Source organism: Aphanomyces astaci (assembly GCF_000520075.1).
Source record: "Aphanomyces astaci strain APO3 unplaced genomic scaffold supercont1.4, whole genome shotgun sequence".
NCBI lineage: Eukaryota > Oomycota > Saprolegniomycetes > Saprolegniales > Verrucalvaceae > Aphanomyces > Aphanomyces astaci.
The window spans coordinates 1,449,928-1,473,405 of record NW_009798267.1 but is presented as its reverse complement, the minus strand read 5'-3'; the positions used below and the strand labels follow the sequence as shown (position 1 = coordinate 1,473,405).

At 48.5% G+C, this 23,478-nt stretch overlaps 8 protein-coding genes and 1 pseudogene across 11 annotated transcripts in view; 5 read left to right on the top strand and 4 right to left on the bottom strand.

Moving 5' to 3' along the window:
• H257_02662 (hypothetical protein) overlaps nt 1-3,608 on the top strand; it is a gene marked incomplete at both ends in the record, with an annotated part of 9,452 nt that extends 5,844 nt beyond the window's left edge. The window contains 7 exons of the mRNA XM_009826404.1: nt 40-174; nt 333-791; nt 1,238-1,768; nt 1,824-2,012; nt 2,093-2,165; nt 2,278-3,372; nt 3,430-3,608. Of these exons, the coding sequence (XP_009824706.1) occupies nt 40-174; nt 333-791; nt 1,238-1,768; nt 1,824-2,012; nt 2,093-2,165; nt 2,278-3,372; nt 3,430-3,608 (2,661 nt within the window). The remainder of the gene's footprint in view (nt 1-39; nt 175-332; nt 792-1,237; nt 1,769-1,823; nt 2,013-2,092; nt 2,166-2,277; nt 3,373-3,429) is intronic.
• A 266-nt stretch (nt 3,609-3,874) lies between these two features.
• On the bottom strand, nt 3,875-5,063 carry H257_02661. 2 transcript variants are annotated; one of them, XM_009826402.1, is made up of 5 exons: nt 4,755-5,063; nt 4,578-4,689; nt 4,383-4,457; nt 4,175-4,324; nt 3,875-4,115 (listed from the first exon to the last, which is right to left on the bottom strand). In XM_009826402.1, exons 1-5 carry the CDS (start codon nt 5,048-5,050, stop codon nt 4,005-4,007), a joined length of 744 nt encoding a protein of 247 aa, XP_009824704.1. In that variant the 5' UTR covers nt 5,051-5,063; the 3' UTR covers nt 3,875-4,004. The 2 variants fall into 2 exon arrangements, with proteins under 2 accessions (XP_009824704.1, XP_009824705.1); XM_009826403.1 differs by having other exon boundaries at nt 3,875-4,324.
• Nucleotides 5,064-5,249: 186 nt separating this feature from the next.
• On the bottom strand, nt 5,250-7,108 carry H257_02660. 2 transcript variants are annotated; one of them, XM_009826400.1, is made up of 9 exons: nt 7,045-7,108; nt 6,841-7,001; nt 6,557-6,787; nt 6,339-6,496; nt 6,191-6,275; nt 5,853-6,124; nt 5,641-5,804; nt 5,457-5,587; nt 5,250-5,398 (listed from the first exon to the last, which is right to left on the bottom strand). In XM_009826400.1, exons 1-9 carry the CDS (start codon nt 7,060-7,062, stop codon nt 5,380-5,382), a joined length of 1,239 nt encoding a protein of 412 aa, XP_009824702.1. In that variant the 5' UTR covers nt 7,063-7,108; the 3' UTR covers nt 5,250-5,379. The 2 variants fall into 2 exon arrangements, with proteins under 2 accessions (XP_009824702.1, XP_009824703.1); XM_009826401.1 differs by having other exon boundaries at nt 6,841-7,108.
• A 538-nt stretch (nt 7,109-7,646) lies between these two features.
• H257_02659 (hypothetical protein) lies at nt 7,647-10,941 on the top strand. Its single transcript, XM_009826399.1, has 7 exons — nt 7,647-8,168; nt 8,243-8,482; nt 8,552-9,001; nt 9,123-9,395; nt 9,459-9,797; nt 9,890-10,076; nt 10,153-10,941. Exons 1-7 carry the CDS (start codon nt 7,659-7,661, stop codon nt 10,782-10,784), a joined length of 2,631 nt encoding a protein of 876 aa, XP_009824701.1. The 5' UTR covers nt 7,647-7,658; the 3' UTR covers nt 10,785-10,941.
• Nucleotides 10,942-13,648: 2,707 nt separating this feature from the next.
• H257_02658 (hypothetical protein) lies at nt 13,649-14,203 on the top strand. Its single transcript, XM_009826398.1, has one exon. It carries the CDS (start codon nt 13,708-13,710, stop codon nt 14,041-14,043), a length of 336 nt encoding a protein of 111 aa, XP_009824700.1. The 5' UTR covers nt 13,649-13,707; the 3' UTR covers nt 14,044-14,203.
• A 4,654-nt stretch (nt 14,204-18,857) lies between these two features.
• On the top strand, nt 18,858-18,929 carry H257_02657 (annotated as a pseudogene). Its single transcript has one exon. The product of its transcript is annotated as a tRNA-OTHER (tRNA).
• Nucleotides 18,930-20,306: 1,377 nt separating this feature from the next.
• H257_02655 (hypothetical protein) lies at nt 20,307-22,235 on the bottom strand. Its single transcript, XM_009826396.1, has 6 exons — nt 21,858-22,235; nt 21,708-21,809; nt 21,314-21,629; nt 21,000-21,180; nt 20,861-20,945; nt 20,307-20,788 (listed from the first exon to the last, which is right to left on the bottom strand). The coding sequence occupies exons 1-6, from the start codon at nt 22,215-22,217 to the stop codon at nt 20,615-20,617; spliced, it is 1,218 nt and encodes a 405-aa protein (XP_009824698.1). The 5' UTR covers nt 22,218-22,235; the 3' UTR covers nt 20,307-20,614.
• Nucleotides 20,322-20,723, top strand: H257_02656 (hypothetical protein). The gene has a single exon (XM_009826397.1). The coding sequence runs from the start codon at nt 20,327-20,329 to the stop codon at nt 20,564-20,566; it is 240 nt and encodes a 79-aa protein (XP_009824699.1). The 5' UTR covers nt 20,322-20,326; the 3' UTR covers nt 20,567-20,723.
• A 247-nt stretch (nt 22,236-22,482) lies between the features above and the next one.
• H257_02654 (hypothetical protein) lies at nt 22,483-23,292 on the bottom strand (the record flags this gene model as incomplete). Its single annotated transcript, XM_009826395.1, has 2 exons — nt 22,483-22,835; nt 23,088-23,292. The coding sequence occupies 2 exons, from the start codon at nt 23,290-23,292 to the stop codon at nt 22,483-22,485; spliced, it is 558 nt and encodes a 185-aa protein (XP_009824697.1).
• Between the last annotated feature and the right edge of the window lie 186 nt (nt 23,293-23,478).

Sequence of the window (23,478 nt, the reverse complement as noted above, 5' to 3'; positions counted from 1 at the left end):
TATATACGTATCTAACGACCCACTCGATGTGTTTCTTAGGTGAGCGTCAATATATCCCGGGACGGCAAGCAATTGTACTTTAAACTCACCGCGCCGCGCAAAGTCGTGGCCGAAGAAGCCGAAGCGCGCAAGTACAAGCTCCAAGTGCGCAATGCCGTCGACCCCGGTGTATCCGTACGTGTTTTGTTTCCTCACAACAACCTATATATATATATATATATAATATCCATCTATATATATATATAATATCCATCTATATATATATATAATATCCATCTATATATATATATATATATATGCGACCTGATAAATATCTTCTTTTGGCGTTGTAGTTCTGGACGCCCAGGCAAGTGACGATTGAAAACACAGTGTACGATGTGCAAACCGCCAAGCAAAAGTTATGCGCATTGTACGGGCGGCACGCGCTCACGGTGGTGGAAAACCAATTTTTCCCCGACGAAACCATGTCGCAGATCTCGCGCCGCATCAACGTGCACTCGCGCCACGCGTTATTCATTGAAGACGACAAAACCAAAAAGATGCCGCCGCCGTACCGGTACACGCCGTACGTGCCGTACTTTCGCAAAAATGCCATGCAATACTTGTACCACCGGCACTCGACGCAGCTGGATCTGCCCACGACGGACGTGGCGCCTTCCGTGTTTCAAGTCACCGACTGCCTCAAGCTGCTGCATCTGGTCATCCATGATGAAATGGACACGGCTCGGATGTTATCCAATGGCCTCTTGGACGGGTTCTCGTGCCTCCACAGCGCCTCTCGATTCGAATGGGTACATATATATATACACCTATCTCTCGTTATACACACCACACGACACGATTACGTTGGGTTGTTGCTGACTTGTGATATATATATATATATACCTATCTCTCGTTATACACACCACACGACACGATTACGTTGGGTTGTTACTGACTTGTGACAGCGTTCAAAACGACACGACGACGACGTCGTGGGTGACTTGTGTGACAACGTTTCTCATGAATGTATGTATTATCGTGCTCGACGAGTTTGATGTCCTGAGGCCAGAATGATGATCGCTGGCGATGACTTTAATTATAAATTAATTTTGGTGGTCGGACTAGATATATTTTGTTAAAAGCGTTTTGACTTGAAAAATGATATATCGCTTCTAGGCAAAGTGCACTTTGTCGTTGTTTGGAACAGATGTGCAATTATTCATTGTCGTTGTCAACTAAGGTGTTTTCGGTCTAGACGAACTTAGTGTCGCTGTCGTCTTCATGGCTGACGTATTGGCGGCCTCGTCACCTGCCAGGGGAACCCGACCCAGACAAGCGGTACTTTGCCAACTTTTGGTGCCGCATCTCTCCGTTCCGGCAACCGCTAGCGGACGTCCGCGGGTACTTTGGCGAGCAAATCGCGCTGTACTTTTTGTGGCTTGGGTTTTACGCGCAGTGTCTGCTGTTTCCCGTGGTCGCTTCGATTGTGTATATTGTCGTGCGTCGCGGCAACTTTCACAGCTACGATTCTCCGTCTTCGTTATCGTCAGTGGAGGAGGACGATGATGGAGGAGTGTACTTGCATGACATGCCGGTGGGGCTCGTCGTGCTGGTCTGGGCATTCGTCTACGCCAAGTGCTGGCAACGCAAGAACTACATGTGTGCCATAGCATGGGGCATGCACGGGATCGAAGACAACGAGCAAGATCGCGCCGACTATTACGGCACCGAGCAAGTTAACCCCATCACAAATCAAGTCGAGCGAGTCTTTTCAACCATCATGCGGGTACACTATTTACATACTGTCTTGGTTTACACTATACAATGAATGCCTTGAATAGATGCAACTGCAAGCGACGTCCGCGGCAGCCATCGGCGCCCTCATGCTGGGGTTCTACACCGTGGTGGTCCTGCTGTTTTCGCTGCTCCAGCCGGCACTTGTGCACGCGGCGGGGCCAGTTGTGGGCACAACCCTCACCTCGATCCTCCAAGTGTTGTTTATTCAAGCGAATGCATCGTACACGTCCAAGGTACTATTATCAAAGAATATATATATATATATATGTATATATACATATATAAACCAATCCAACGCATTGCACGGTTGTAGCTGGCACACTGGCTCAACGATCGCGAAAACTATCGCACACAATCGGACTACGAGCACTATTTGATCATGAAAAGTACTGTACAATATTTTTCCATGTACTCTTTGTATTCATCTGTGTATGTATTACTAGTATATAGTATCCGAGCTGAGATACAGTATGACATGTTTCCATATACTTTTTGTAGTGTTTGGCCTGCAAAGCTTGTACCATTTCTCGGCGCTGTTGTTTGTATCGTTCGTCAAGCGCACGACCCTTGGGTGCGTGAACTTGTCGGCACTCGAACCCAATGGAACGCACTTTGCCGCCATCTCTTACGCCCACAACTGTATCCCAGAACTGGAAAACTTGCTGCTCGTCATGTTTAGCTGGCGCGTGCTGTCCAATGTCCTCGGGATGGTCATACCTATAACTCAACTCATGGTGGGGACACGTACTAGTAGTACTACCACCAACCTCGCTCGGTATGACTTGGAGTACGAGCTCTCATTGGCCACATATGAAAACACATATGAAGACTACTCGGAGATCGTGGTGCAGTTTGGCTTGTTCACGCTGTTCATCTTTCCCTTACCGACCGGCCCTATCTTTGCGTTTGCTGAAACTGCCATCAATCTCCGCATGGACGCGTACAAGCTGTGCTACTGCACCCGCCGCCCCCTGCCCCGCGACGCCCAAGACATTGGCGCGTGGTTCATCTACTTGGGGATGCTATCCCGGCTCTGTGTGGTAATCAACCTCGGGGTGTTGTTCTTTACGGCGTCCAACTTTGACCAGTACACGAGCCAAGATCGGTGGACGTTTTACCTGCTCAGTGTCGCAGGGGCGTTACTCGCGTACGAAGCGCTTTGGTTTGTCGTGCCACGTCGGCCCGACGCAGCAGCAAATATATTGGAGCGCCACGACTTTCTCAAGCAAAAGTACCTGTTTGCATACGACAAACGATCCTCCACAACGACGAGTAGTCGTACTAGTCAGGCGATCGGTAGCGATGCTAGTACTACTACTGCTAGCCACCACCATCATCCGTCGTGCCAAGATATGTTGGATACCCTCGACACATTCAGCGCCGACGCCCTCACGACCCTCAACACCCGCGTGGAGCTCCTCACGCGGTTCAACGCCCTCTTTGCTCAAAAGTCACAGGATGCAACTCCTCAGACTGGTACGATTGAACTCACCCACGCCGGATGTGCCCCTACTACGCTCACTGGTATCGACGCCATCCGAGAAGCTGTCCGTCGCAGCTCGGGGCTATTCGACGATGACGAAGCTGCATCTGGTACGTGACTATTCGACATACCTAGGTTGTACTCTGGAGTTTCATTTACCCTTGTAGAATGGTACTTTTCCCCTCAAGAGATGCCCCCCCCCCCGATGTCCCCGCCAGCCAACGACCACCACCACGTGCGTACCCACCAGAGCTCACATCGTGCCACGCGGACGTTTATGGACGACGCAGAGGACGAAGAGTATAGCCTGCGGGAAACTGACCAAGACATTGCGGATGTGCTCTAGATAGTATTCCCAATTAAACAAAAACTCGACGTACAGTAGTAGTGGCTTTTTGAAATACAATTAGTATTCATTCTCGTTGAGGAAAGTGTGCAACCACCGATTTGACCAAACGAGTGCCGTTGTGAAAGTGATGAAACTGAGGTAGTTGAGGTTTAAAATCTTAAGATTTTAATAGTATATTACTTCGAAGTAGTTTAGAAAAACCTGAACTTTTATTGAATAGATATATAATGCTATATAAATGCTATTAATATAATTTTTGAGGGTGATAATTCAATTTACTGGTACTACCTGTAAATTTACTGAAGTCGTGTTCATCCTTGTTATCGAAACCACGCGCATAGGCCTTGGACTCTCTCAAGTCTAGCTAACAGCAATATAACCACAGAATGCTTGTCACTTGGTGATGTCCTGTGGTCTCTGCTTTGTCCCTATATCGACGCAGCCGTAGCCTTTGCCTGAGGGTTTGAACTCGAGCTCGAACCGTGGGGCGTCGTCGATGCCACTCTATCGCAGTCCACTCATAGTAGGTCTCAATGATACATTTATGGACCCCATAACGTTACCGCCACGTTGACGTCATGTGTGTGGCGATACTGATGGTCGCGGATACTTTGCCCGCCTTGAAACAGCCCAGCTTGATCGAGAGTCACTTGCAATCGCAAGTTGAGGTTGCCCGTCTTGCTCGACGTATGGGGCAGTTGCAAGCGAAAAGCCTATAGGAAACACCAAGCCCATTCGCTCAGGAACCAACAGAGGGGGGGGACTACATACCGGTTTGCCATCTTCGCGGGGGTCGTATCGATCACACGTGATATTTTTCAACGACGCCCCCTTCAGATACCCTTCCTACAAACCACCAACCGTCAAATACCACAAATGTCGTTCTTGGCAGCAGTCGTTGAAGAGACCCAATCACGTCAAGTATATGTCGACAATGGAGCAATATCGGTGTGTGGATGGACGTACTTGGTTTTGTGCAATCTGGCAGCGGACGTCTTGGGTGGACGGGAGCGTGAATTTGGCTCGGAAGTCATCGTCAGTGATGTTAAGACCCCCCGTCGGGCGAAAGTCGTGGGAGCTACGACAGTGATTGTGACGATTCTTGGCCTACAATTGCTTTGGGAATTCTCGAGCCAACAGAACCTCGGGGGGGCGTAGGGGCCCTGTCCAGCCACGTTTTTGGACGCGGATTCGATCTTAAGGTCCAACTGTAGCGGCGTTTTGAATGTCGTGCGAAAGATAGTGGGGTCGTCTGGGAGACGAGAGGCGGCGCTGGACGGATACGAACGAGGCGGGCGAGTCGACGGAACCAGGCTTTGGTTATAGCTTGCTTGACAGGCAAACGTACACCGACCTCCGCTTCCCCCTTGGTACAACATCATGTCATTGATCACGTCCACGGGCGGTCGATTGTCATGATTAAGCCGCGTCGACGCCATCCTAAAAATAGCCCCACAATAAAATATGACCTTGCTTTGTTAATCCTTGGATGTCTCATAGTTACATACAGAGCTACTTAACTAACTTCACACGTGATTCCAGGGCATTATCGACGGCAACAACGTGGTGTCTCCACGATTCGTTAACGTTAATACTGGTATATACACGCACGGTCGGTCCAATGGATCAGGTTTATTTTCAACGAAGCAGCGAGTTAGTGTTAACGTAATGACAGACAAGGCAAGCACCATCAGTTTGGTCCTTTTTATTGTGCCGTCACTTTCAAACAACTCTCTAACTCTACCCACGCTCTTTTCTGCGCCATCGTTCATCGCAGCGAGGCCCCGCTACAATAATCATGTATGGTTAGTACACGAAAGCTCATTGAACGGTGCTTTCACGAACGTCAATTTGAGATACTCCAGCGTCGACTCGTCAAGAGGGATGATGCCCCCGCCTTGCGTCGTCATCTCTCGACTCGCCACCACCGCTGCGGCGCCACTGCCCACCGGTTGTGGCTTTTTCACAGAGTCCCCCTATCCATATCGATCAACCCCCCCACTCCCTTCTTCTTTGTGAACGAACTCACCGCACTAGCCAACGGCATCTTGGCGCTTCCGTCCGGGGGTTTCTTATCATGCGACGGAAACAAGTTGTCATACAATATTGACAGCACTTCGTCATGGGACAAGAGCCGTTCAATCACTCGCACGCGGTCAACCGACGTAAACTCCTTCATTTCAGGTCCGCAATCTAGTCCACATCCACATGAAGGAATTGCAAACTAACTCTAGAACGTACCTGGAACTGGCTCGACCTTGAGCGCGGGCATGGGGCGTGTCTTGGCGTCTCGGCTGTGCCCCCGACGCCGCACAATGTCCTTCTTCACGGCGTCGATGCTCTGGACGAAAAACTCCTCGAGCTCGTTGCTTTGTTGTTTGCTTGTGGTTTCGCGCAACCTATTCACTTCGCGCTTGCTGGCTTGAAGGTCGCGCTTGAGTTGACGGATTTGCTTTCGGAACTGCTCCTCTCGCTCCACGGCGGCGAGCGGGAGATGGAGTCCCGGCGGCGGGCTGTCCCTACTACATCATTATTACATATTGGGGACAACCCCATGACGTTATCGTGGTGTGACGTACATGTCGTCGACAGCAGGGGATGCCGGGCGTGTGTCCATCTTGTCCTCGGCTTGGCTCGTCAAATTCGCCAGTCGGATCTCCAGTTCTGTGTCATCATAACGAAAACCGACGATCATCACTAGGGATGATGGCTAGTGAGTATTAGTACCTGCCCGGAGCAGTTTGTTTTGCTTTTTGGACGCTTTGAGCTGCTTTTCGAGCCAATCGCGGTCTTCTTCGATGCACTCTAACTTTTCCTTCATATGCTTTAGGTCTTTTTTCATGTTGGTCGTGAACGTGTCTAGCCGCAACGCTTCCTTGCGGTACCTACATCATGCATCCCCCCATCATGTTCTCCCATATGCCCCAGCCATTCCCTAACGGTACCAGTCGCGCTCCTCTTCGAGCAACTTGATCTTCTCGGACTTGTTTTCGAGCGTTTCGTTGCGCAAGATCTTCTCCTTCGTGTCATGAAGCTCCTTTTGAACGTTGTACATGTGCGCGCGGTACGCGGCGAGGAAATCCTTTTCCTGACGCACGAGCACCGCCGTGATTTTCTCCGACAACGACCCGACCACGTCGTGCAATTGCGTGTACTTTTCACGCACGCTCGTCATGCTAACCCCGAAAATCATCAGGACGAAATGAATAGCTCTTAGCATATGTAGTACCCCTTGGGTTCGTATGCTGCAGCCACGATAGCCGGTCCACCGTCCCCTGTGGCATCGCGCAGGGATGTCAAGAACGTGTCCTTGTTAAACACATCGCCGCTGCTGTGGCCAGGCACTGGCATTCCCCCCGGCGACGACAAAGCGACAGCTCCAGACGGCAGCTACATAGCTCAAGTTATATCCACAGAGGTATGTTGGTCCTACTTGCGCCGTGGCCAACATCGCTCTCGCCGTGTTGGAGTTGCAAATAGCCCAAGCAGTTTCAAGCGTTTCACGATTGTGCGTGCATCGGGGGCGAAACAAATAAGGAAGCTACACCAGGTAGAATGAAATGGCAACGTTGGGGCTTTGCCATTGACATTGTTTGCGCGGACATGGAATAAAAAAGCTCGTACCACGCCAAATATGGACGTAGGTGTGCAAGTGATATGTGATACAATCCAACATCGCAGGCGAAGGAGTCCCCCTAGGTGTAGTCCATGCAGTATCCCATTCCGTGATGACAACTCACACGCGTACCCACGTTGCCGTATCTGTTCTGGTAGTAACATTACCTACCTATGCAACATCGTGGCCCCATTCCCCCTCCCCTTTTGACGCTTGACATTGAAGCGAATTTGCCCACTTGCAGACACACAAATGCACACTAGAAGTCCAACTACGGTAGCTCTACAGTAGCGCTCAAGTAACACACGCATTACGGCTACCGGTACATATTACGAAAAGGACAGCTCATTGATTCCCTTCGTAACATTGCCTGCATATGACAGTTTCACACAACACTGCGTAACTGCTACTAACCACCCGTTTCATTCACCATGCAGCTCCGTGGAACTTCGTCGCGCATGTTCGCCGCAGCGGCGCCAGTGCTTTCGATTCGACAAGGGTCGATGTTGGATATTGAAACTCCGCGGGCGAACTGGACCGATCCGTTCTTCACGGTCGAAGAGGACTTGTGCATTGTGCGGCAAAAATGTTTTGCCCCGCCGCGGTGGTCGACCGACGCCGAGTTTTTGCATGCGTTTTGCTCGACATTTGGCGTCGAGCGCAGCACAGCTCAAATCAACAAGCGCCTGTCAAACCTCCAGTTGTCTAACCCAGACCACGGCATTCTCCGCATGTACATCAGCACTCTGTTGCAAACGCCCGTCGCATCCAAGCACGACATCGTCACGAAAGAAACCCTTCGTCCAGAATTCGCAGCATTTGTAGACATTTCGTCGAACCTCCAGAGCATTCTGCAGCCCCATCTAGACGACACAGATAGCGGCGGCTCGCTAGTCGACGATTGGCTGCACGTTCAAGTGCACAGCAAACACTTTCCGACTGTACGAACTACGCCTAGAGCCATACGTCTTTTGAATAGTAGTTGCACCGACGAATCATGCCATGATGTATGTAGTACGACATGGACGTGTCCAAGCTTCAGCTGCGCAAGTGCTCAGCGGTGATCGATCGATTTCTGGCCCGCGCGGCGATCTCTGATGTAACGTCTGGCCCGCGACAGTATACGAACGGCACCATGACATATTACCCCGCGGTGGGCACCGCCAGTGAACGCCTGGTCATCACCGATGACGTGGCAGCTTACGATGGGATCGCGTGCTATCAGCACTTGAGTGAGCCAGTGCTCGCCCGGCTCGTACGTTCTTCTTACACTTTTCCCAACTACTAGTTCCCCTTCTTCAAGAAAGTGGGGTGATGGATGTAGGTGCTGTTTGCCAAAGACCAGCACACTGTGGAGCGCCGCCTGACGATCGCAGACGAATATGAAGCCGTTCAAAGGACCAACCGCCTGTGCAGCGACGAAATCAACGGCCTGTACGCGTCCGAGGCCACCCGCTACGTGAGTGTGCTGGACAACGCACGACAACGAGAGGTCGCAAAGACCACGTCGTTCTTGGACCAAGCGCTGCAAAACGACTTGGCCGCGCTGCACGCGATGCACGCCGCCACGCTCAAGTCGGAAATTGAAAAGATCCATGCCAAGTACGCCGATAGACGAGACTCACTGGTCGTGCGCATCGAAAACGAACGGCTGCGGGCGCTAGAACTGTACCGAAATTCCATGGACCTGACTATTTTGCAGCTCGAACATGCGATGGCCGTCAATACGCAGCAGGTGGAGGCTGTGTTTGGCTCGTCCGAATGTCTCTTGCAGGTACAATGTACAGTATATATATCAGTTTGCACCTTTTCAATTCGTTCAACTTGGGTGAACATGTCCACCACGTTGTTAAACCATCCGGTGGTTCACGAAGCTCTGGTGTTGTGATACATAGCTGTTGATTTTGGCCGAGGACTTGGATTGCAAACGACTGCGCAAGGCGTGCATTGACTACCTCACTGAACCGAAACGATTTATCCAGTTTGCCCTGCGCCGGGAACTGACATGTCCCCTCCTGGCAGAGCACACCATCCTCGCATTGTTCCAACGCTTATCCAACCAAGATGTGAAAGACCTCAAGGACGAGTGCCGCAAAGGGTTTGCGTTCTCGGATCTACTCATGCGCGAGATTCACACACGCCTCATCGCCCTCACCAAGGAACTCGAGGTAGAGTCATTTAGCATGCATATTATAGACAGTCTTATGCAGTGTCGTGTTCGCTCCCATTAGGCGCTGCCGAATGAAACATTGAGAGACGTGATGCGCGTCGCCTTTGCGGCTTCGACGACGTCCGAAGACAAGGAAGCAACCACCGCGATGACGACAACGACGTCGGCGGCGGTGGTCAAGCTTGGCCTCGCCACGCGAGCATATCCGCAAGTACTCACAAAAGAAGTGGACCGACGACGAGAATTCAGCAGAGTCAAATTAGATGCATCGCTCGTGACCAACCACCTAAGTCTCACGGAGGACGACCTCGTCGTGGAGCTCGAGTCGGCACGTCGGTATTGCGCCGCCATGGCCACTAAGCCAAGGCGGGCGGGGGAATTCGGGCGGTGGATGTTTGAGGTACATACTATTCTATCTCGCTGATTTTGGCTTGTGGTTTAGGGGTTTTCGGGGGTTCGTACTTGACTTGATTGTTGATGGGATGTGGACAGGTGACCCTCGAGCGTATGGATACAGCAGGCAGCGTCGCCATTGGATGGGACGTGCCAAGGCACTCGGCATTGCAATGGGGCCCCCTCGACAATCCTACCACCGATTCAACACGTATTAGCGAAACGATGGCACTCCCGCCGTCCCCCCGAGGTCGCATGACTCGATTTGGTACAAAGAACGGCTACGGTAAAGTTTCCCCCTAACATCCCCCCCTTTCAAATTGGATTGGGCGGGCATTCATATACATTATATGATTTCCTAGGTATGATTATCCCAGGGTTGAGTCCTGGGGAAGACGGCAACGATTTTGGGATCATGTGGGTGTCCGACTCGAGTGTATCCACAGGCATAAGCAGTGTCGCTCCTGTTGATCCCTCGATTGGAACCGCTCCCAACGGTGGCAGTGGGGGAATGGGGATACTGTACATCAACGGCAAACAACACAGTGGCATGCCGTGCTTTCGTCAAGGCGACGTGATCGGGTGTGCCATCGACCAAGACGCCACCGAGCCCTTCGTTGCTTTTTACTTGAATGGGGCGTTGGTCAGTGTGCCTAGCCATCCTCATTCGAGTAGCAATGCATGTAGCAATGCATGTAGCAACGCCTGTGTCAACTCTGCTGGTAGCCACCACCACACGAAACCCACGTCAGGGCTAAAAAAGCTACTCTTACACAGCGCCAACTACGCATTGTATCCCACCGTGACGCTGTTCTCGTCCCACGACCCTACGGCTCGCGTGCGATTTAATTTTCGAGGCAACTTTGACTTTGCCATTCCTGGCTACGACCCGTACGGCGCGGAGCTGTTGGACTTGATTGAAATGGTAAGGGAAGGTGCCAGCAGTGCATCCCCACCCCGCCGCAAATCTGGCATTGACTTTGCATCGACTTGACTATTATCAACGCGTCAACCATAAAATGACCTTGATTACCTTCGAAAGCCAATGACCGAGGTGCCCGTCGTGAATAGCCTTGTTGAGCTTTGCTCCGTGATGAATAGACTTAGGCTTCTATTGCTTAACATATGTATAGCGCATTGGTGAAGCGTACAAGGCGACAACTTTGTTAGCTGTTCGCTTCACAGCCTCAAAATCGTATACTTTGATGTATGTTTTTACCGACAACTTCGCAGAAGAGGTTTAACGTTGGAATTCAATCTACTCGTCTTCGACATGGCCCAACGATCGCAGACAGCTGTGCATTGAATTCGCTTTCTCGAATCGGAGGCGCCATTGATTAACGTTCAGCCCCGATGCTCTGAACTACTTTTATGTATGTTATATGGACTGAGAAACCTCGATCGTGCAAAAATATGTTGCGGTTGTCCAATTACCAAACTAAGGTTCTTGTCCATTGCCGAATCCTTCGCGAGACGAAGTCCACATAGCGCACCGCCGCGTCCGCGACCAATGGCTCTTCGGATGCCCCATCAAAAGAAGCTCCAATACAGAACTTAATTCCAAGGACTAGAATCCCCCCATATATGGACAACCACCAAGTGTATAATTCAAATCAAATCAAGTTAATAGTGGCGTAGTAGGCCAGCGACACATTTCGTGGCACAATCAATCAGTGAAGCGGCAACATCTCCCCTCATAACCGAATGACGGGGGGCGTCACCGTGATAGCTCCTCGCCAAGTGTAGAAGAGCAAGCGGAAAATATCATGGACGACTTGGAGGAGGGAGAGCATCGTCACGTGACGTCGTTAGTCCTCCTCCAAACGCTGCGACGTAGTACACATTCGACGACCCCCGCCCTAGATATTAACCCTGTTCGGCAAGACCACAACATATTGTCCAACCCATAGTGGACGCTAGCACCGTGAACGACAAATGTGATGACATGCCAGGTCCGATACTACATGGTAAGTTTACAAGCGATGGGTGATCTCGTTGGGGGACATCTTCCCCAATGTGGTCAGACGCACTTTTCACGGGAGAAGCCGATGCAATCTATCCACTGAAGGAGTTGATGTATCGAATTCAGGGCGAAGCAAATACCATGCTCACCAACGCAACGCATTGGATGTCCGCGGATGTTGCCAATGGCATCCCTAAGTGTCCTGAACAGCTTGAAGGCCACTTCCCAGACGTGAACGTTGATCCAGGCGATTACCAACCGGGCCCGAGATTCCCCCTCATCCATGCACTCTAACACGGTACGTACATTTGCCACATGATACTGTATATACAGTACTTGGCGAGGTGCTGCTTCCATATAGTACTGAATGGTTCCATTCATCGCCCCCCAAATGCTTGCATTCGAAACTCATCGCCCCACATGAACTCGATGTAGCAAACATCATTCTTGGATTTGCCTAGTGATGGAGAGTCATTGCCTTTCATCGTTTAATATATGCAATTACAGTACTGTATCTTGGAACGTCGTCGGTTTTGAAACACGGCCGACAACTTGTTAAGTCGTGTAAATGAATGGGGGGATGAAGGAAATGGTCAAGAATCGCCAGAGATACAGTAGCCTTCGAGAGAGAGCAACGCATCCAAGGTCACCCGTCAACGTCGTTTATGGGACTTTACTTGGGATGTCGGATCGCATTCTGGCATCCGGTTGCCCTACCTAATTGCTCCACGCCATTGTGACGCCCAAGCACGACTTCTTCACTCCGTCCGTGTTAATAACTACCATTACTGACATTTCCACCTGTCTGTGGACATCACAATATGCATTCGGGGCGGCTCTTGGACTTTACTACTTCGCTCTCGAAGGTGATGACGTTGGACTATTGCTCATCGATCAGGTCTGTCCATTATCTTGCAAACTGTTCACGATACGATGCCACACCAACGTAGAAGCAGCCACGCTGAGCCATGCCCTCGACGATTAGCGTTTCCCCGCCCCTTCAGCAGCAGCCTCGCTCCTACCTGTACACACCAACCCTCCTTGTCGTCCTGTTGGTCAAGCCGTGACACCAAGGACCGGAATGCAGACATCAGTCGTTGACGACATGGTGATAGCTGGCACCATGAAAGACGAATGCGATGACTTATTCACTCGAACAATCTCAGCACCAAATCCGAAGCGTGGCAAGTGCTCAAGCGATGGAGTGCTCGCTGGGGATCGTCGTCTTCCTTAACTTTGTACGGACAACGCTTGTCGATGCATAATTTCCGTCGATGGGGATTGGCTTTTGAGGTAAGAAAGAAGCATAAACCATCATCACCAATATGGCGCATTGGATGTCAGTAATTTGTTGCCAATGGCAGCATCCCAGAGTTTCCCGATCCTCGTAAAAGCTGGCAAAATATCGTGAACGTTCAGAACCCTGCCACGGCAGTGGTCGAAAACCAACCCCAGCCCCAGATGCCCCCTGATCCATGTCCTCAAACCTGGCACGTATATTTGCCACTTGATTTATACTTGACGAGGGGGGTCGTCACAGTTCCCCTCCTTCGGAACATTTTGACGCTTCTGAGCGCGTGCACAAACTGACTTGTCTTGCTTGAGATGCTCCATTGATTTAAGAATATACTTCGACGATATATCATTTGACAGTAAGTTCTACCTTGGGTTTACAGTGTTCCCAACCATGTCGCCTTGAGTATATTTGTCGTCGGAAGCCGCACCATGTCAGCTCATTGCAAGAAACAAGGGTATTGTCACTGGGGTTTGTGATTTGTTGTGAGCGACCGGTAGAATGCTAATATGATGGAGGCGATAACGACACGAATAAAAAAGACGGCGGCGAGTATATGAGTCCGCCAACACACGTGTACATAGAACGCATGTGACATATTGTTGATGCAAATGAACTTACAGGGACGATTAGCCTGTGGAACCCGTCGAAAGCGGCAACATGTCGTGTAACTCATTCCCGATAGATGGGTACTATGACGAGTCCCGCTCGCCAAGTGTAGAGCAAATGGCAAATGTACGTTCCGGGTTCGAGGGCACGAATCAGGGGGAATCTGGGGCTGGGGTTCGAAATAGCTTGGACCACCGCCGTGACAGCAACCTCGGCGTTTTCGACGTTCACCAAGTTTCGCCAGCGTTTCAGAGGATCGGGAAACTCAGGGATGCCGTTGGCAACATTCGAAGGCATCAAGTGCGCCATGTTGGTGACGATGGTTCTTGCTTCGCTATCAACTCGATAGCCCATCCCATTCGGCGGATAGATTGCGTTGGGTTCTGAACGAGCATGGAGAGTTCGAACCAGGAGGAAGACGTTCCCCAGCGAACATGCCCATCGCTTGAACACTTGCCACGCTCCGGACTTGGTGCTGACAAGTCTCAACGTGAATAGGACTTCGCCTTCGCACTCGTCCTTCACGACGCCCGCCGCCACGATGTCGTCAATAACCGTGTTTGGCATTCTGACCCTTGGCATCACGCCTTCACCAACAGGACGCCAAGGAGGGTTGGTGTCCACCGGTGGGAGCGAGGCTTGAGCTGAAGGAGTGTCTGAAGCACCAACCGTCGAGGGTTTTGGTTTCGACATCGTCTCGTAAAGTGATAACAAGGGAAAAACGAGAGAAGCAACCGGATACCATAATCATCAGTAAGCGATAGTCCAACGCCATCATCTTCGTTTGGGAGTTGGCTTTCAAGGTGTCAGAAAGTTGGGGATGTGACCTCAGGCATCCAATGCACTCAGTTGGTAGTGGTGGATTTTACTTCACACCGAATTGGAAACATCATCTCCCCTTCCGCGGATATGTAGACTGCTTTGATAACCGTCGTTCGTATGACAATCCAAAAGTAAAATCCCAGCCTTTCAAAGTTCTGATGGTACTTCTACTACCGGTAGTAGTATCTATACGTGCGTGTATATGGGAAATGGATGTGCCGTCGTAACTATGGAATTCCCCGATGTAGTTTGGGAATGTTGAAGGTGTGGTATAACTGCTGTGGCATTGTGGTCCATGGCATCGCGGGCATTTGGCCACGAAGACGTTAACAGCAGCGTTCATGTCTGAGGCGGGGGCTGCAGAGGGTGCAATTCTTTGCGATTTTGGAGAAGGGGGCATCGTGGCGTCGTTAGTGGGGAATTATTACTGTATCTTGATTCATGTATGTCGGTATTGGCACCAAAACTCACATCACAGCATTGATGTAAAAAGTCAATACAGTAGTGCAGCCACATAGATCTGAACCCACCCTAATACACAGTCCGCACTACTTACGGCCGACGGTGTTGAACCACGATGTCCGACGTAGACGACGTTCAGGAGTTTTGTGTGGCATAAACGAGTGTGCCAATGTTATCCATAAATGATTGTTTCCTTACTCCCGCATGCAACCACCTCCCTTGCGGCATCAAAGATCCTAGTCACCACTGGCGTTTCAAAAGAAACCAACCATATAGCTCTATTTCAAATTTCGGTGTGTGATTGGTTACTGATTACCCAATTGCAGATGCACAAATCTGTGTCTAATACTATATAGTACAGTATCTAATATTAATACTATGTACTGGTAGTATATTGGAACGAATTCTCCTCATTATCACTGTCATACTAGCCATCAATGACCTCCACACCGCTTCCCCCCAACTCCACCGGCACGGAGGTACGTGAGCGTATTCTTTATTCCCACACGAGGGATCTCGAAGACGGTGTCGCCCCCTTTATTTAATACTGTGTTGGTAGCCCCAATCATACAAGAAATCTCGAGTTTCTTAATCCTCGTGGCGCCGCTGCACTTGGCCGAAAGTCATCCTTACGTTACCCCAACATGAAAATACTAAAACGACATGATAATTCGTGAAATACAGCATGGCTGGCCAAAGTAAGAGGTACAATACTATTGGTATTTTGGGCCTGTTCCAAGTATTAATAAATGTTTTTACTATTAACATAATCTCTCGATGATATGCCGAGCAGGTTTACCCAATAGAAAAGATTTCATTTGATTGGATAAAATAGATCTCTCCTAAACGTAATACCTTTATTATACAGCATTGTTGATGAAATTAGTCAAATTTGCCTCCAATGTACGATACCTGTGTAAACATTATATTCCTCTATAAATTGGTTTCTTTGCATGCAACACCACCTCAACTACAGTACTGTACTCTATAGTTTAAACAAGTATGTGAATGGGCCTATCATCGACAGTACTATTTGAGTGTCCTATTTCAATAATTTATTTGCCTAAGTTCGAACTTCTAGTAGGTGAGAGATTCTATCACGCAGAACTAGGGTTAATAGGTTATTAGGGGAAGTTCCAAGTAGGGGAATTTCCAAGTTTACTCGGAGTACCATATTAGTTTTCAAAAATAGCATTAGCCAATCAGATTCGATTTACCTCTTTACTTCGAAAAGTAGTATTTTTTCACGATTAAAAAAGAGACATCAAGGACGTCTTTTTCAATTTTTGGTATAGTGAGTTGCGTAAAAAATCGCAGAAAAAGAGGTAAAAAGTACGAGCGTTAACGTTACTAGGAAGCGTCTGGCACCACTTTTTTATTTGCTAAGGGCGGGTCTGAATCACATCCCAAGTTTTGCCAATTAATATTTCGAAAATTTGGTTCAAAGTATTTCGAAGAATTTGGCTGCCACCTATTTTTGACTGTCTGGATCAAACTGACTTCGAAAGAAACTCGACAAATCTCAGTTCTTGCCAACTTTCAGAAAAAAGGCGCTTGAACCTCTTTTCTATTTTTTGGCGAAAAATGCGAATTTGGCAAAACATTGAATTCTCCAAATTTTTGATCCAGACAGATATGGTAATATCTTATTTTTGCCGACTTCTTAGAAATTGCCAAAATATCCAAGATTTTAGCGTTTTCTTTGTCAACCATACTCATCCTACAGTAACGTGAACTCTCGATGATCAGCCGAACTTGAATTCCCTTCAATTGCCGATGTCTCGTTCAATTTAAGAAGCCACTTCATGAAAATTGTATTTTCAAAATCCCTGATTCATCCAGGACGTTCGGCCAAATTCGACGATGTTTATCGTGTCCGAATAATGCTGGTTTGACGATGTTTATCGTCCCAAATCAAGGTAAAAATGTACTTCGAAGTATGTTTCATGCCATTAACCGGATCATAGGTCGATTGTAAATACCCTAAACAGCCAAGTGGTTAATACCTTTCGAATTCAATTTTATAGGTATAAAACTGTTTTATACAAACAAATCAAAATTAGGAGGGTCACAAAAACAACCGGAGTATAATTATTGCAAAAAGAAATGGTCGAAGCTAGCTCGAAACGCGGACTATGTCGTCTGCATCTTGGAATCAAACCGACACACTAACGATGCACCTTGCTCTACAATGGTATTTAACTGTTATAGTACAAGATTTGTGGCAACCAATTCAAACTGGGGACACCTACATAGTGTAGGACCGTGCTGTGGAAGTACAGTAAGCTCACATGTTTGCCGCCCTAGTGTGAACCCTTAACCCTTAATAGAGCAAGAGTCATTACTACCTGTACTACCTGTAGAATATATGGTGGTAGTCATATTCGACTATGGAGTAGGGGCTTACAGTAGTATGATGAGCATTGAAAGCTGACCTTGGGGAGGGCACTCGATTGACTATAAGTGGAGTCCATTTGCCTGTTTAGTTTGCCCCTGTGTCGAAGTACAGTTTGGGCTTAACGCGTTAATAGATATGTTTAATATCGGTAAGTTCTGCTTGGTGGGCATACGATGTTTAGTTTTTACTCAGCTTGTCGATTTCTACCACCTTGACTAGCTTAAATTGAGCGTGATGGTGGCCCCAACTACATTGTACTTGTTAGCTAGGCGTTGGCTGTGACCATGTTAGTGTTAATATTGTGTTGACGTGTGCAGATTTCTAACTAATTTATTCTTGATACTACACTGGTATGACATCCATGCGCAAATACATAGTGGCCACGATTAGGCTCCCTACTGAGCATTGCAACGGTCTCAGATTCGGTGCCACCACGTTAGATTTGACAGCTGACGTTCGATTTAGATTTTACGACTCAAGCAACCTGCGATCTGTAGATTTTACTTGTCGTGTTTTAAGTTATCAAAGTGCTCGAATAGTAGCGCTGCACCATTTTAACCATGAACTCAGTGAGTTGTGCAGACAAGGTCAGGTTTGTGTACTACCGGTAGTTTTTATTGGTGCTGTCAAGCAGTTCACAGTTAACGTTATCCTAAAGTTGCACTTGCTAAGTTGCACTTGCTAAACGTTTCGCAATACTAGTATGCTACGAATTGTAGCCATCGGATTTGACTACATGTAGGGTGTGTTCGTTTATACAACCCAGTAAATTACTCGTCAGAAAAAGCTCAGATAAGATTGCCAACAAACTCGGGTGCTACAAATACTTCCCACAATACGGGTAGGCGCGGCGATGATTGTCAAGAATTACGACTGCAGTGTTAGAATTATGTGTCGCGCACTAGTGGTAGAAATGTTGCACTAGTTTACCTGGTAGGAATGTCACACATTACACGAAAAATATTTCCCTTGTTTCGGTCTTCATCATAGCAGCAAGCAACTCTTAGCACTATAATTCCTATCCGTGGTAGCTCGATGAATATATTTCATTATTGACCCCGTCGCAGCAATGAATCCGCTGCTTTCAAACGAGTTTTGTTGACACTACTTGTTGAACCACCTTTTTGAATGCTGTGAATCTTCTTATTTCATGTACTCGCTACTTACAATGAGCACATAACGCACGCATAAACAACTGGCAGAACGAACCACCACTAGCCTTAACGGCTTGGACGCTCACACTCTGCAAGTGAGCAGCCTCCTACAGCACGCTGGCGAATCGCCAGAGACCCTAGCATGTATTCATTCCTTTGACACAGCCAAGAGACAGCAACGTCCGTGCCAAGCTGTGTGCGCTACTGTATCACGCAGCAACACACAGAGCATGTCTTGGACGTTGCTGCCTCGTTGGAAGTTGGCAAGGTTGGCTGCCATGTTTGGGCGACCTTTCCAAATCTGGGTATCATGGGATAATTATGATGAAGCTATATATTATGATGACCGCAGTGGGATACAACGTGTCGGCGCAGCCTAACGGTAAAGTTTGGAGCTTTCATGCTGGAGGTTGCGGGTTCAAATCCCGCCGATGACTCAACTTTTACTTCGAAGTACTTGTATCATTTGTGAGTTTGCAGTACAGCATTGAAGGTTGAGTTTGTCCTACAATTATACCGGTATCACCACCAGCTTGATGAAAATGGATTCAAATCGGAGGCACAAACTTATTCACACTGGTAGTGGTGATAAATCGACGAACTCGCTGTGTATACGGTCATCATGGTGGCTGCATGGTCAACCTTCGTCCCAATCATCGTATATCCCTATTGACTAAATGCCCCAAAAGTTTGAATTGCCCTATTGCATTGTATCGTTTCCGTACTCATGGTGAATCTATCCAAGATATTGTGCCAAATCCGTGATTTGACACGATAAACTACGTGATTTTTGCATTATTCGTACACGTTAAACGACGGGGGTTTCGTGCTGACGAGGTGGATTCATCCGCTATTAGATGATTCGATTGCAAATCATTCATAAAAGGCGGAAAGTACAACTATATATTAGCCAATACATATTCGACATTGGATTTAGATGGGCCAATCAGAGTGCACAATACTGACGTATCCCAGGTGATAGATTTTATCGACTAAAAGTGATTAAAAATACGCCATTTCTGATCACAGTACCCCTTAACTTGAAGTTCTGGGTGATAGAATCTCTCACCTGGACGAAACCATACTATAATCAAGCCTATTCTTATGTATACTTGACTTGGGTTTGACTTCCCGTCCTATAGGGTTAATAAGTCTTACCAGTAACTTGAAGAATCTTTTTGCGATGCGATAAGTGAACATATACGTAAGGGCCGAGTTCCGTGCAACATTTAGAGGCCCTCAGTTGGAGATCTTCCTGACGTCCAATTTGCTATTATAATAGTGTTTTGTAATCACGAGGAAAAATGCAGATTGTGTGACTTGAAATTGTATCGAATTTCGCATTAGTTTGGAGAGTAAAATGGCCTTGAATATTCAAAATCTCGATAGGCTGAAAACAAATCCGTGCCATTTTATCCGGATGCAAAAATGCAGCTTCGAGTATCAGAATTTCAAAGACGCGTTCTATTGGCTATAATATGTCAAATATCAACCGAATTGACCTATCAAAGCTGTGGCACGGAACTGTGTTGGCACGGAACTGTGCCCATACGTATACTTGGTATTATTTGCGACAATCGGACGAGCAGAATTTGCGACAATCGGACAAGCACCAGGAACTTTCTATTTTATTTCGAATGTCGGCGTGTGATTGGCTACAGATTACGGACAGGTTCAACACTTGGTCTATAGTACCATTTGATTGGTGGAAATGAAAGAATATCAACATTTCATTCGTTGTTGGTTTTAAAATACAGTGATTTGATTGGTATTTCAAGGTATTCTTATTTCTGGCACAAAATGTTTTTGCATTCCTCCAAACTACACCATCGTCATGGAGTCCCCGCCGCCATCCTTCCGATCCAAACGCCAGCGCATCACGGTGGACACCAGCGGTAGTCTCCACTGTATAAAACACGAGAATCAAGAGGACGAAAGCGAGTTCCAGCGGCACACGCGTCTGCGCCGCCTTCGCTACCTGGATCACCTCGAAGAGTTCCTAGAATCCCAAGCGTATTTCAAAGCCGTCGACTTTCCCCCTGAACCCAACACCAATGCATATCTTCAACGATAAAAAGCAACACCATCCCCTCGTCTGTGTCGTTATACCAACGCTACTGTATTAGGCAAAGTCCAACAGCGCTTGTACCGCCGAGAGCACGGTCGACGGATGTGGCGCGATGCCACCTTCTACCATCCGACTAATACCACATTGTGAATCTACTTGATCGTTCTCGTCTGTGGGCAGTTCTTCCGTAGAAACGTCAGTTTTGGTCACATACGTCGCCTTGACCGCCTACATCATTCGATCATGCTTCACGTGAGATGCTTGATGCTGGTGGCTGGTTGCCTGACGAGTTTACATGACCTGCGCGCATTGCAGCCATCCTGGTACATCGATATTGTCGTCCGAGCGTTCACTGGGCAGTACCGTTCGAACCCAGGGACAATACCTATACATGATACATGACAATATGAAGAAAGATGCCTATGAATAGTAGTAGTACCATCGATGTTCGTCAAGGGGGTGCAGGGTGACGTGAGCAGCAGTCGCCTTGAGACGTTTGGGGGCGGGCTCCGACGCGTCCTTTGATGGAAGCGCCTTGTCGGCGGTGGTAGTTGAGAGATGCCATGTCCGATTGCACTGGGCACATGCAAACGCTACATCGCTGCCGCCTTTCGCTCCATCTAATAATAGTCCCACATGCCAGTATATGCATCAGATACACGAGACCACACTTCACACTCGACTGATATACAGGTTATACGTAGCAACAACTGAAGATCATGCTATCATCATGTGTCGTCAAATGTATGTGACCTGCGTGTCCAACAGGCTTCCACCCACATAGGGCGAGACTAATTGGCACGACTACTCCTGCTGCATGGAAGGTGTCGACATTGATGGAATGATCGGAGGTGGCCGCTGTAGCGTCGATGGCTTGACGGGTCAGAGCCATCAAAGTCGACTCCAGTTCCTGATCACATGACACTCCAAGCTGTCGCTGCAGATCGTCGCGGAACGAATCGTCGAGGACGAGCGACGATGGAAGAAAAAGGTGTGGCCATGTTGCGATGGTTTGTTGAATCGCCGCGTGGACTTCGATCAACGCGCTGTCGTGGGTCCAAAAGCTCACCTGGGAGAGAGATAGTGAGAGAAGGATGACGGGACATGATGCAGATATCAAAGTCGATGGGGACACATATGTATGTACCTGCGCAAAGGACGTGGGGGACGGATTGTGTTTCCAAGGACAAGTGTCCAAATGGTGTGAGGTGAGGTAGCCACGGAGTCCTTCAGCCACCTTCTTCGCACCCTACCATGAACAATGTGAGAGAGGGGCGAACGATGTGGGTGTCCGAACCTCTGGTCCTAGGCGGGAATCGATACGACAAGACAGCGTTTGGCCGCAGCACTTGCATGCGAGTTCGTCGGGTCCGCTGTTGATCCATCCGAAGCGAGCACAAGTCAGAAGGTTCAGTTCCGTGGGCTTGGCAAACCAGTTGATGGACGAAAACGTGGCGACCCGTGCTTGGAAGTCGGCGCGGTTGTTTGGATGGCACTGCGTGAACACGTCCTTGGGCGCTTGCACGGCATGAGGAATGAACTCGTGGCTCGTCTTCGCCGTCAATGGCGCGGTGGCCTTCTTCCAGCGCGCCATCACTTGGTCCACCTTGGACAAGAGAGACGAGCCATGCTCAGATTTCGTCGTCGTGGAGGTCATCCTCGCGTTGCGATTTTTCCTTGATGGATTTATAAATTATTTTCATTTATCTATTCACTGTCTCTAATTCGAAGTACGTATTTCAAATAAATACCGAAGTTCGTACTAGAATTATTATGATCTTGAACCCAAACCCTAATGTTACTGTTTTGCGGCAACTACATAACTGTAAACTTGGACGGGGAATCGCTATCTTTACGAACAAGGATAACAAGTAAACTGTGAATCATGTAGATGTCGTATCTAGCTGCATATTGCACGCAGCTCAGTATGCGTTGATGATGTTCTTGGCAGCTTCGAGGGACTTAAGCTGGTTCGACACGTTCTGGTAGCGTTCAACGTCCGCGATGTTGTCCATGAGTACGCGGTCGAGCACTCCGTCTGATGTTTCCGCCGTCTCGTTGAACACGGCCAACAAGATGGGCTGCGTGAAGTTCGTCTGCAACAGCATTGGAATCACATCCACAAAGCGCTTGGACGCGACCTTCATATACGCGATAATGGCCAAATGCAACTCCTTGGCTTGCTGGTCTTCGTTCGTACTGGCTCCAATCCCTGCATGATTCTTCAGTAGGGCCTTCACGGCACCCATGGACACACGGGCGGCGTCGTGGTTCCCTAGCACACGACAAAAGTTGAATCACGGTGTTGATTGTGTGAATGTAAGCTGGAAAGAGGTACTAACGTTACCCGATAAAGCGTCGAGGGCGTCCGTCCATCAATGGCTGCGTTCGCAACTGCATCAACACTTCGCCAAGGCGTTGGTTCATCGTGAACGGGCGACTTTCAGTCTGTATCATTTTGTCCAGTTCAACCATGGTCGCGTTGGCATGCCGAGCGACAAGCCGTTGGCGACTTGTTTGAAGTGACCCTCCAGCGATCGCTTGGATTTCTTCGATTCGATCGCGCGGTTCACAAACTCAAGCATGAGGTTTTGGTACGCTTCGAAGAGCTTGAGCATGGGGGGGCGCCATTTGGTCACATACCGCTGCCGCACGACATTCGCAAAGGTCGAGTACGACAGAAAGATCGACAGCTCATCCCCCCGGTTCGCCTCGAGCATTTGAACGCACATTACGTGAATATACCAGAAATCACCTGAACTTGAACGAAAAATGATGTATTATATAGTATACACTGTTATTAATACTACGTACTATTAATAGTATTAGTATTTGAATGGAAGTGCCAACTTCGAACGGTGACCTTGGTTGTTCCACCGTTATTATTGTATAGGACATTATTGGCTTACATCTGCGGA